This window comes from Nerophis lumbriciformis, linkage group LG27, assembly GCF_033978685.3.
Source record: "Nerophis lumbriciformis linkage group LG27, RoL_Nlum_v2.1, whole genome shotgun sequence".
NCBI classification, from domain to species: Eukaryota; Metazoa; Chordata; class Actinopteri; order Syngnathiformes; family Syngnathidae; genus Nerophis; species Nerophis lumbriciformis.
This window is the reverse complement of record NC_084574.2, coordinates 2,883,701-2,897,525: the sequence shown is the minus strand read 5'-3', so window position 1 is coordinate 2,897,525 and position 13,825 is coordinate 2,883,701. Positions and strand designations below refer to the sequence as shown.

The 13,825-nt window shown below is 40.2% G+C and overlaps 1 protein-coding gene across 1 annotated transcript in view; it reads right to left on the bottom strand.

The window, feature by feature from the left end:
* Positions 1–610: 610 nt before the first annotated feature.
* Positions 611–13,825, bottom strand: part of gatb (glutamyl-tRNA(Gln) amidotransferase, subunit B) — a 74,965-nt gene continuing 61,750 nt past the window's right edge. Inside the window, exons 9-13 of the mRNA XM_061923042.2 lie at positions 13,275–13,461; positions 13,071–13,204; positions 7,907–7,985; positions 7,681–7,818; positions 611–2,056 (exon numbers count right to left, since the gene is read on the bottom strand). Coding sequence (XP_061779026.2) covers positions 1,907–2,056; positions 7,681–7,818; positions 7,907–7,985; positions 13,071–13,204; positions 13,275–13,461 — 688 coding nt within the window. The 3' untranslated portion in view covers positions 611–1,906. The remainder of the gene's footprint in view (positions 2,057–7,680; positions 7,819–7,906; positions 7,986–13,070; positions 13,205–13,274; positions 13,462–13,825) is intronic.

Genomic DNA, 13,825 nt, shown 5'->3' with positions numbered 1-13,825 from the left:
ACAAAAATATTACAGCAAAAATCATATGGGTTGATTGACATGTTTATTCTGTAAGCTAACTTCAATAGTTTGAAATTATTTTGACAGTTAATGCCAGTTATCCTGTCAACCTTTCACAAGACTTCAATTTGTTAATTGAAAGTATAAACAGTATAAACTACTTTTACAGTAAACAAATGGTAAAACAGTACTAAACAATTCCATTAAAAAACAAAATTGGTGTCATTATTAACTTTCTGTCCAAGCTTGTATAATCTACTGCCTTGTTCAATTGTAAAAAATATTCTGAGCCTAAAATTCACATTTCTATCACAATTATCATACTGTAAACATGGTAAGCTAACTTCATTAAAATTAATAGTCCTGTCAATAGCATGGAATTACAATTCAAATGTAGTTTTTTTGTAAGCCTTTCAAAAGAATTCAAAATATGAAAAATTCATGAAAATTAATTTAAGCCATCAGACACTTGAAAAGTGGCACATCACATCTCTAATGTAATCATTTGAACTTTTCAACAGAAATAGCACTGCAAAAATATTAAGGACATACTTCTGTATTTTGGTAGTTATGCTGTCAACATTTAACAAGATTTCTTCAACTTGGACTTGAAAGCATAAATAGTATAAACACTTTTAACAGTATAACAGTACTAAACAATTCCAATAGATAACATTGGTGTCATTACCTTTTTGTGGCTAAAATCCAAATTTATTCTATCAGATTGATCATACTGCAAAAATGATATGGTAACTTTATGATAAGTTTACTTGAAGTGGCATAAAACACTGAAAGTGATTGTTCCTATAACCCCTTTGTTTTAAATGTTTTATGCCACTTCAAGTTGTCAAAGACGTGCTGTGAAATACAGCCGACAGGATTGCGCACCAAACACGAAGCAAGGCCAAAGCGCATGCATGGTGCAGGAGAACAAAGGACTTCTTTCATTTAAGGTTTGTGATAAACCATCAAACTCATTCGTTAAAAGGACTCTATAGTAATATAAAGCGAGTTTTTCTGGACATTATCATGCAAGAAAAGTTTATTTTTGGGACCGCGATCACCGCGTAATGATTTTTAAAGGTTGCATTACAAACATTTAACTGTCCCATGTGATCAGCCAGTGCGATTGGAAGTCCATGCTCAATTATTGCCTCCGTAAATAAAACTTCGGCATTTATCACATCCAAAGAATCTGTTTGGGCGACGAAAAACGTTGAAAGTTTTCCACTTGTATCGCTAGCAACGGCATTAGACTTGTGTTTTTTTGTCCCAACGTGGTCTTTTACATCGCTAATTCCACCGTGTCCGATCGAAAAATCTTGTCTGCACAAGGTGCAATTCGCGTAGTTTTCACCCTTTTTTTTTTTTTAATTAATGAAAAACCGTATTTTTTATCACTGCAACTGTAACCCGGAATAGGTTGATGAAAACCGTACGAATTACGGGAAAACCGGAGTAGTTGGCAGGTATGAAACAACACTCTCCCACCGTGGTTACAGTGAAGCCAAGATGTACATACGCTTCATTATATTCTGGTCTGGGAAAAAAAAAGATGTTCCCAGAGGAAACATCGCAACACGCCCCCCGCCCCACTATTTGAGAAGGACTGATGTAACAAGCCCAAGTTTATTAGCACCAAGCTAGCGCATTTTTGGAAAAGTGAAGCCTTACTTGGGATGAGGCGTTTTTTGAGTCAATTTCTATGATGGAAGTTGCAACATACCTCCAGTAGAGGTCATTGGGCTGAGTCCGCTCTCAGTGCTGCTGGAGTGATGGTCCACACACAACCCGGGTCTTGTAACATTGGCACCGATTTTGGCCGGTGCCAAAAAAAAAAGGTACCGAATTCGGTAGCCATCCCTACTTACTGTAGTTGATCTAGACAGATTCAAATGTGGAGATGCTAGTCTGTCGAGGTGTCCTTGTAAGACAAAATCTTCTCCTGTAGAATCTCCCGCACTACAACCGGGTCCGCTCGGCCTTTGGTCTCCTTCTGAATCAGTCCCATGAGCTTGTTCAGAACTTTCTGGTTCCCCGATTTGATGGCCCGGACCTTAGCGGAGAAGCAGAAACTCAAATTACCTCACATTTGTCCCATGAGAATACACATGACCATAAATCATCCATCCATCCATCCATCCATCTTCTTCCACTTATCCGAGGTCGGGTCGCGGGGGCAGCAGCTTAAGCAGGGAAGCCCAGACTTCCCTCTCCCCAGCCACTTCGTCCAGCTCCTCCCGGGGGATCCCGAGGCGTTCCCAGGTCAGCCGGGAGAGATAGTCTTCCCAGCGTGTCCTGGGTCTTCCCCGTGGCCTCCTACCGGTCGGACGTGCCCGAAACACCTTCCTAGGGAGGCGTTCGGGTGGCATCCTGACCAGATGCCCGAACCACCTCATCTGGCTCCTCTCCATGTGGAGGAGCAGCGGCTTTACTTTGAGCTCCCCCCGAATGACAGAGCTTCTCTCCCTATCTCTAAGGGAGAGCCCCGCCACTCGGCGGAGGAAACTCATTTCGGCCGCTTGTACCCGTGATCTTGTCCTTTCGGTCATGACCCAAAGCTCATGACCATAGGTGAGGATGGGAACGTAGATCGACCGGTAAATCGAGAGCTTTGCCTTCCGGCTCAGCTCCTTCTTCACCACAACGGATCGATACAGCGTCCGCATTACTGAAGACGCCGCACCGATCCGCCTGTCGATCTCACGATTCACTCTTCCCTCACTCGTGAACAAGACTCTTCTGAGGTACTTGAACTCCTCCACTTGGGGCAAGATCTCCTCCCCAACCCGGAGATGGCACTCCACCCTTTTCCGGGAGAGAACCATGGACTCGGACTTGGAGGTGCTGATTCCCATCCCAGTCGCTTCACACTCGGCTGCGAACCGATCCAGCGAGAGCTGAAGATCTTGGCCGGAGGAAGCCATCAGGACCACATCATCTGCAAAAAGCAGAGACCTAATCCTGCAGCCACCAAACCAGATCCCCTCAACGCCTTGACTGCGCCTAGAAATTCTGTCCATAAAAGTTATGAACAGAATCGGTGACAAAGGGCAGCCTTGGCGGAGTCCAACCCTCACTGGAAACGTGTCCGACTTACTGCCGGCAATGCGGACCAGGCTCTGGCACTGATCATACAGGGAGCGGACTGCCACAATCAGACAGTCCGATACCCCATACTCTCTGAGCACTCCCCACAGGACTTCCCGAGGGACACGGTCGAATGCCTTCTCCAAGTCCACAAAGCACATGTAGACTGGTTGGGCAAACTCCCATGCACCCTCAAGGACCCTGCCCAGAGTATAGAGCTGGTCCACAGTTCCACGACCAGGACGAAAACCACACTGTTCCTCCTGAATCCGAGGTTCGACTATCCGGCGTAGCCTCCTCTCCAGTACACCTGAATAGACCTTACCGGGAAGGCTAAATCAGTGGTTCTCAAATGGGGGTGCGCATACCCCTGGGGGTACTTGAAGGTATGCCAAGGGGTACGTGAGATTTAAAAAAAAAAATTCTTAAAATAGCAACAATTCAAAAATCCTTTATAAATATATTTATTGAATAATACTTCAACAAAATATGAATGTAAGTTCATAAACTGAACATCAAATCAAGTAGGCTATTCCATTCATTACAATGCAACAATGCAATATTCAGTGTTGATTTTTTGTGGACATGTTCCATAAATATTGATGTTAAAGATTTATTTTTTTGTGAAGAAATGTTTAGAATTAAGTTCATGAATCCAGATGGATCTCTATTACAATCCCCAAAGAGGGCACTTTAAGTTGACGATTACTTCTATGTGTACAAATCTTTATTTATAATTGAATCACTTGTTTATTTTTCAACAAGTTTTTAGTTATTTTTATATCTTTTTTTCCAAATAGTTCAAGAAAGACCACTACAAATGAGCAATATTTTGCACTGTTATACAATTTAATAAATCAGAAACTGATGACATAGTGCTGTATTTTACTCCTTTATCTCTTTTTTTCAACCAAAAATGCTTTGCTCTGATTAGGGGGTACTTGAATTAAAAAAGGGGGTACATCACTGAAAAAAGGTTGAGAACCACTGCCTTAAATAATCTGTTCCAGAGTCAAACTGTGACCATCATAGCAGACAACGCTTAAAGTAACAGTTCTGTAGCTGTCGTGCGAGAGTAAGAACGAGTGAATATTTACATCATAAAACAACAAAACAATCGGGAAATAACAAAAGTTGTGTCACGTTTCACTTTTTAACTTAAATTAGCTGTCACACTGCAAAAAGTCAGTGTTCAAAAAAAAAAAGAAAAAAAAAAAGTTAGGGGTATTTTACTTGAACTAAGCAAAATTAGAACAAAAAAATTTGGCTTGTCAAGACTTTCCAAAACAAGTCAAATTAAAGCTGCAAGCAGCGATGGACGGGACCAACTTTGACGGCACATAAAATCCAAACCGGAGCAGTAATTAAAACTCTTTTGTCAACTTTTAATCAGAAGGGTTCAATCTCTCTCCTGTGCTAGTTTGAAGCCGACACGACAAACGCGCTCAGAGGAGATAATGTTTGAAAAAAGGTGACCGTTTTTTACAAAACTTTTGTTTTGAAGGGGGAATTGCAAACTTCCTGTTGATTTTTGCTGGGAGTTGTCAATATATGAAATGTAGGTCTAAGTAAGACCTACATAGAGGTTTTTATTCATGTCTCTAAGACATTCCTACTGGAAGTTACAGGCAGTTTTGTCTGAGTTTTCTTCCTCGGAGCAGTTGTGTCTGTGTTTTCTCCCTAGGGGGCGCTAGAGCGCAATTTTGAGTTTTGCGTTTGGGTTTTTATTAGATCGCAATTTTTGCCGGTCTTGATGTGTGTGTCCAGTTTGGTGAGTTTTGAAGCATATTAAGGGGGTCAAATTACAGCTCAAAGAGGCAAAAGTGACTGTTTTTAGTAAACTTTTGTACTGAAGGTGGAATTGCCAACTTCCTGTAGATTTTTGCTGAAGAATATTAATGTATGAAATCTAGGTCTAAGTCAGACCTACATAGAGGTTTTTGTTTCATGTCTCTACGACATTCCTACCGGAAGTTACAAGCAGTTTTGTCTGTGTTTTTTCCTAGGGAGCGCTGGAGCACAATTTTGAGTTTTGAGGTTTGATTTTTTTATTAGATGGCAATTTTTGCCAGTCCTGATGTGTGTGTCAAATATGGTGAGTTTTGAAGCATGTTAAGGGGGTCAAATTACAGCTCAAAGAGGCGGCGGAATAATAATAAAACGCACGAAATACAATAGGGTCCTCTGTCCCAAAGGGACATTGCGGTCCCTAATTAGCTAACCTCAATGAACCCAAAAATACCTTAAAATAAGTATATTCTCACTAATAACAAGTGCACTTTTATTGGTAGAAAAAACAACATGAGACCTTTTTGCTCAATATGTTGAAAAATATTCTTAAATGAAGTAAATGCTAGTGCCATTATCTTGACATAATGATATGCGCTCGACATTACATTTCTTGAAACCAGCAAACTTATACTAAAAACTAGTTTATTTTTCTTAATGGAAAGGCAACAAGGCAAGCGCTTGTTACTCTCGGGGTCTCCTAGCCGCTCAGGCAAATCATATTGTCTAAAAATGCATTTTTCCATGGATAACATGACATCATCGCGCCAAGTGCGTGCTCTTTCAGTCAATTAGTGTGCATATATACAGCCCAACCCCCGGACAAATTTTTTTTAATTGTAATTTTGAAGAATTTATCTGAATGTACATGAACTATTTCTGTTCAAAATAGTTTGAAATTCCATCCATCCATCCATTTTCTACCGCTTATTCCCTTTTGGGATCGCGGGGGGCGCTGGAGCCTATCTCAGCTGCATTCGGGCGGAAGGCGGGGTACACCCTGGACAAGTCGCCACCTCATCGCAGGGCTAGTTTGAAATGTCACATGTTAAATGTTTAAATATTAACTGTCAGTTTACTGTACTGTGCAAACTGTACTACTATATGAGTACGTATGTTCTATTGTTTCATTGAAAATAAAACAGCAAAGTCCATTTGGCTGTCATCTGTTTTAATTACGAGACACAATTGTGTCAAAGTCAGAATTTTTTTATTTCTTGCTTGAAGTTAGAAATGATGACTTTAAAAAAGTAGTTTTATACTTGTGAGTGTTGATGACACAGCTTTGCAACACTTGATATTCTAGTTTCAAGCATGTTTTACTCAATATAGGTCATCAAATCTCAGCAACAAGCTGTAATATCTTACTGAGATCATTTAGGACCAAAACCCTTAAAACAAGTAAAACACTAACATGAAATCTGCTTAGTGAGACGAATTATCTTATCAGACAGAAAATAAGCAAATATCACCCTTATTTGCAAACTTGCCAACCTTGAGACCTCCGATTTCGGGGGGTGGGGGGCGGGGGGCGTGGTTATATATATATATATATATATATATATATATATATATATATATATATATATAAGAAATACTTGACTTTCAGTGAATTCTAGCTATATATATATATACACATATATATTTTATTATATATATATATATATATATATATATATATATATATATATATATATATATATATATATACATATATATATATATATACTTGAATTTCAGTGTTCATTTATTTACACATATACACACACATAACATTCCTCTACTCATTGTTGAGTTAAGGGTTGAATTGTCCATCCTTGTTCTATTCTCTGTCACTATTTCAGAACACACACATTATACAAATATACATTATAAAATCAATAAGAAAACGGGAGCTCTAATTTGGGAGTCTGAATTAGGATCAGAAGTTCCTATATAAACATTGCGTACTCACGTCTCCATTTTGTATTGATTACTGCAACTGTGCACTGGATTCATTCACAAATACAAACTACAACTCACAAACACTTTAGAGTTAGGCTCCACCATCAGAATGTGTACTTAAACCTATAAAGATCACATGGATATTATTCAGTGAGTTGATTCACCAAAACTAACCTGTTATACAGGAGGAAAAAGCCCACAGGACGTTTCAATTGTTCACAGACTGGTCGCTCTCATCAGAATGACAAGACACTTCCGGTCTGCAGGTGATAGCATTCAATTGGGAAGAAACGCCCTACTGACCCCTACTGACCAATGTGAATACTGATACATGTGTAATGACAGCTCCGAAAACGAATTCAAACCACAAAATAAACTAAATAAATCAACACAAAAATGTGACACATTATGGGTGGGTCACATATGCATGTACAACAGGCTGTCAACAAGTCACTCAGGTCCGCATGGAGCTGGAGGGGGCGTGGCCGCCAGCTCCGCCTGAATTTCGGGAGAAAATTTGTTCCGGGAGGTTTTCGGGGGAGGCGCTGAATTTCGGGAGTCTCCCGGAAAATCCGGGAGGGTTGGCAAGTATGCTTATTTGAGATATTTCATCTTACTTAGATTTCAGTTTTTGCAGTGCATGCAAACAAGGTTGTAGTAAGAATGAATAAAAACACTCTTACCTTGGACAACAATTTACAATAGTCGCAAGCCAGTCGGAGGCTCACTGGCAAGTTAGCGAGCTTGCTAATCCTTTGATGCTCGCTGAACTGAAGTCCAGCTTGGTCGGCCCAGGTCAAGAACGTTGACAGTTTGACGACACGAGGCAACATTTTTCGCCGAAAGGTGTGTTCTTACCTTGTCGGGATGCGTGTCCAGAACCTTCTGGCAGATGTCGCGCAGCTGCGTGACGTCGCTAACGAGGCCCAGGTCCTGTTCCCGGATGATCTGTGCCGGCGTTTTTTCCCCCGACGACCTCCACATCTCCTGGAACACCTGAGGACGATGATGGCGCAGGTGTGTGTGTGTGTGTGTGTGTGTGTGTGTGTGAGACTGTAATTGAACACACGTGCAGAGGACTGACCTGCTTGGCCACGGAGGACGAGATGCTTCCCCTTTCCTGGAGCTCCAGCAGCTCGGCCAAGGCGGACGGGGAAATGGGGCTGAAATGCAATCAAATAAGCTAATTGAATGAAAGAGCTTAATTCATTGATGAACATGAAGCTGATTCCCGATGTAAGAATGGGAAGAAATGCCCTGCTAAACATTAGCTTCTTAAATCAAATAGAGCAATAGAACGGAATCGACGTGTACCTTGGAGATCTAATGTGTAAATGCACAATATTATGACTTGAAATATTTTGTTACAGACCAAAAACTACGTGAATAAAGTTATTTTTTGTTTTGACTTGATCTACAGTACAGGCCAAAAAAGTTTAGACACACCTTCTCATTCATTGTGTTTTCTTTATTTTCATGACTATTTACATGGTAAAACTATGAATAAACACATGTGGAGTTATGTACTTAACAAAAAAAGGTGAAATGACTGAAAACATGATTTATATTCTAGTTTCTTCACAATAGCCACCCTTTGTTCTGGTTACTGCTTTGCACACTTTTGGCGTTCTCTCCATGAGTTTCAAGCACACATGTGAAGTGAAAACAATCAATCAATCAATCAATGTTTATTTATATAGCTCTAAATCACAAGTGTCTCAAAGGGCTGCACAAGCCACAACGACATCCTCGGTACAGAGCCCACATAAGGGCAAGGAAAAACTCACCCCAGTGGGACGTCGATGTGAATGACTATGAGAAACCTTGGAGAGGACCGCATATGTGGGTAACCCCCCCTCTAGGGGAGACCGAATGCAATGGATGTCGAGTGGGTCTGACATAATATTGTGAGAGTCCAGTCCATAGTGGATCTAATATAATAGTGTGAGAGTCCAGTCCATAGTGGATCTAACATAATAGTGAGAGTCCAGTCCATAGTGGATCTAACATAATAGTGAGAGTCCAGTCCATAGTGGATCTAACATAATAGTGTGAGAGTCCAGTCCATAGTGGATCTAACATAATAGTGAGAGTCCAGTCCATAGTGGATCTAACATAATAGTGAGAGTCCAGTCCATAGTGGATCTAACATAATAGTTTGAGAGTCCAGTCCATAGTGGATCTTACATAATAGTGAGAGTCCAGTCCACAGTGGATCTAACATAATAGTGAGAGTCCAGTCCATAGTGGATCTAACATAATAGTGAGAGTCCAGTCCATAGTGGATCTAACATAATATTGTGAGAGTCCAGTCCATAGTGGATCTAAGATAATAGTGTGAGAGTCCAGTCCATAGTGGATCTAACATAATAGTGAGAGTCCAGTCCATAGTGGATCTAACATAATAGTGAGAGTCCAGTCCATAGTGGATCTAACATAATAGTGTGAGAGTCCAGTCCATAGTGGATCTAACATAATAGTTTGAGAGTCCAGTCCATAGTGGATCTTACATAATAGTGAGAGTCCAGTCCACAGTGGATCTAACATAATAGTGAGAGTCCAGTCCATAGTGGATCTAACATAATATTGTGAGAGTCCAGTCCATAGTGGATCTAACATAATAGTGAGAGTCCAGTCCATAGTGGATCTAACATAATAGTGAGAGTCCAGTCCATAGTGGATCTAACATAATAGTGAGAGTCCAGTCCATAGTGGATCTAACATACTAGTGTGAGAGTCCAGTCCATAGTGGATCTAACATAATATTGTGAGAGTCCAGTCCATAGTGGATCTAACATAATAGTGAGAGTCCAGTCCATAGTGGATCTAACATAATAGTGTGAGAGTCCAGTCCATAGTGGATCTAAGATAATAGTGTGAGAGTCCAGTCCATAGTGGATCTAACATAATAGTGAGAGTCCAGTCCCTCTAGGGGAGACTGAATGCAATGGATGTCGAAAAACCATCTCAGGTGACTAACTCTTGAAGCTCATCGAGAGAATGCCAAGAGTGTGTAAAGCAGTAATTAGAGCAAAGTGTGGCTATTTTGAAGGAACTAGAAAAAATAAAATAAAATAAAAAAATAGAAATAAACAAAATATACAGTGTATATATATATATATATATATATATATATATATATATATATATATATATATATATATATATATATATATATACACACACACACACACACACACACACGCACACACATATATATATATATATATCCAATAATATTTGTAAAAAATATGGTTCTTTTGTTGATTGGCAACACTAAAATTGGCCCTAATGTGTGAATGTGAGTGTGAATGTTGTCTGTCTATCTGTGTTGGCCCTGTGATGAGGTGCCGACTTGTCCAGGGTGAACACCGCCTTCTGCCCGATTGTAGCTGAGATAGGCTCCAGCACCCCCGCGACCACGAACGGGACAAGCGGTAGAAAATGGATGGATGGATGGGGTTCTTTTGTAGTATGTAATGCTGCTATTAACCAATTAACCAAGAACAAGCTCTGAACAGAGTTAATTAAAACTGTGTGTATGTGTATATATATATATATATATATATATATATATATATGCACATATATATTGCGCTTTTGTTTTATTTAATGTTAATAAGGATACAATCTTATGCAGGTGTACTTACTGTACAAACATTTAATATTCATTTGTGGCAGAAAATAGTTTATTATTGCTGGGGGGGTAGCAGAAAACAACTGAGAAGCACAGTGTTAGTCAAATGAGGCCACTTCAGCAGAGGAACCTTGTACAAAAATTAAATTAAGTTGCCTGAGATGGGTCAATACACATTTTAAGTAGTTCAACAAGTGTACTATCACATTAAGAGTTAAAAAAAAACCCTGAAATTTAAGTTTATTTTGAAAGCGTGAAAAGCAGAAAATGGCAGGATTCAGTGGAATAACTTAATAAAAATAAAGAAGTCAAAGTTATCTACAGGAAACAGGTAATTAAGGGTTAGAATGACTATTCGATTCACATCCGACTAGCGATTCTTATTTTACCCTGATTCTTAATCAATTCATCATTTTCAAAAATGTATTAAAATAATAAAATGTTTAATAAAACATTTTTAAAATGAGTGTTTAGGCCAGGGTTGCCCACACTTTTTCTGCAGGCGAGCTACTTTTCAATTGACCAAGTCGAGGTGATCCACCTCATTCATATATATCCATACTTGCCAACCTTGAGACCTCCGATTTCGGGAGGTGGGGGGTGGGGGGCGTGGTCGGGGGTGGGGCGTGGTTAAGATATATATATATAAGAAATACTTGACTTTCAGTGAATTCTATATATATATATATATATATATATATATATATATATATATATATATATATATTTATATATATATATATATATATATATATATATATATATATATATAAATAAATAAAAGAAATACTTGAATTTCAGTGTTCATTTATTTACACATATACACACACATAACACTCATCTACTCATTGTTGAGTTAAGGGTTGAATTGTCCATCCTTGTTCTATTCTCTGTCACTATTTCAGAACACACACATTATACAAATATACATTATAAAATCAATAAGAAAACGGGAGCTCTAATTTGGGAGTCTGAATTAGGATCAGAAGTTCCTATATAAACATTGCGCACTCACGTCGCCTTTTTGTATTGATTACTGCAGCTGTGCACTGGATTCATTCACAAATACAAACTACAACTCACAAACACTTTAGAGTTAGGCTCCACCATCAGAATGTGTACTTAAACTTATAAAGATCACATGGATATTATTCAGTGAGTTGATTCACCAAAACTAACCTGTTATACAGGAGGAAAAAGCACACAGGACGTTTCAATTGTTCACAGACTGGTCGCTCTCATCACAATGACAAGACACTTCCGGTCTGCAGGTGATAGCATTCAATTGGGAAGGAACGCCCTACTGCCCCCTACTGACCAATGTGAATACTGATAAATGTGCAATGACAGCTCCAAAAACGAATTCAAACCACAAAATAAAATAAATGAATCAACACAAAAATGTGACACATTATGGGTGGGTCACATATGCATGTACAGTAGATGGCAGTATTGTCCTGTTTAAAAGTGTCACAACATCGCTGTTTACGGCAGACGAACTGCTTTACGGTAGACGAAAACTTGACTGCTGTTGTTGTGTGTTACCGCAGGACTTTAATGAAACTGCCTAACAATAAACCCACATAAGAAACCAAGAACTCGCCCTCGATCATTAGCTGTTTATGTTGCGGATGTGTGAACAGGCTGTCAACACGTCACTCAGGTCCGCATGGAGCTGGAGGGGGCGTGGCCTCCAGCTCCGCCTGAATTTCGGGAGAAAATTTGTCCCGGGAGGTTTTCGGGAGAGGCGCTGAATTTCGGGAGTCTCCCGGAAAATCCGGGAGGGTTGGCAAGTATGATATATATCATTCAGATGAATTTATGAAAGAGAGGTTTTTATTAACAAGTTAAAGGTGTTTATTGGTAATACGAGCATGTTTAACACTTTCATTTATGTCATGAAGACAAGAATGTAAGTTATACAAGTTAGTTTTGACGGGAGATTCTGTTGAAATAAAAAGTGTTTCGCCTTCCTGTCGGTCATTTTTTCTTAACAATGATCTGGCAGCAGCCAGCGTCATCTCACAAGACCCTCGGGTGCCGTGAATGTCAATCAAGTGTCCAAAGTGACGTATTGGTGAAGATTGATGATCGCTCATTTTAGGTCTATTTTTTAATGCCTGGCAGGCGATGGAGTGACACACCCTCCACCATCCACCGCTAGCTCGCCAACCACGTAATGGCCACCCCTGGTTTAGACCATCTCCATGCAATAAAAGGAACTTTTCCAAACTGTAAACTTTTATTATACCAAATAATACTTTTGAGTATCTATTTGAATTGTGACCCCAGGAATCAGATTAAACCGCTAAGTGTCCAAAGAGTCACACTACTAAATGTAATCAGCTGAGATCAAAGGTCAAATTGTGACATTTCTTACCATCTTTCCACTTGCCACCATCTTAAAAATAACCTCTATTTCAAATGTTAGGTCGATTAATCATCGTTGTGTGAATAGAATCCAAATCAGACCTAGCACTCCCGCATAGCACCACCTTGGCTGAGGATATTTAACTTCTTAATAGCTTTTAAAGCCAAACAAATCAGGTCATCCTGTAATTAGATCTTAATGCAGAATATTAGACACCATGTAGTACTTTGTCATGCTCACCTTTGGCTCACATTCAGTTCTCGTTGTTTAAGGAGGGCCAGCAGCTCGTTGGTCACCCAGCCAATCACCTTCCTGGGCTCCCTCCCGGTGGCCTTCAGCACGGACTCAAAGTACTCCACCAGGCCTTCCTCGTTCTGCGACCACAGCACGCCATCAAACTAAACCGGAACCGCCGGCTCCGAGCCAAAGTGGCGCTGAACTGACCAGCAGGGTGAAGCTGTGCTCGGGCAGGATGCCGTGAGTTTGGACCAGCCTGTCTCGCGTCATGCTGGGCAGCTCCGGAAGCCCCGCCCTTAGATTCTGTATGACCACTGCCTGGTCGGCGCCGGTGGGCACCGAGGCGTCGTCCTCGTACACCATCAGAGGGGGCAGGTTGGGCTCTGGCATGAACCTGAAGATGATGTGGGCATAGAATCACTCAATGGTCACAATATTAGGTACACTTGCACTATGCACACACAGCTGGAAACGTCTCGATCTAGACTAAATGGTCACAATATTAGGTACACAAACACAGCTGGAACGTCCTGATCAAGACTAAATGGTCACAATATTAGGTACACAAACACAGCTGGAACGTCCCGATCAAGACTAAATGGTCACAATATTAGGTACACAAACACAGCTGGAACGTCCCAATCAAGACTAAATGGTCACAATATTAGGTACACAAACACAGCTGGAACGTCCCAATCAAGACTAAATGGTCACAATATTAGGTACACAAAAACAGCTGGAATGTCCCGATCAAGACT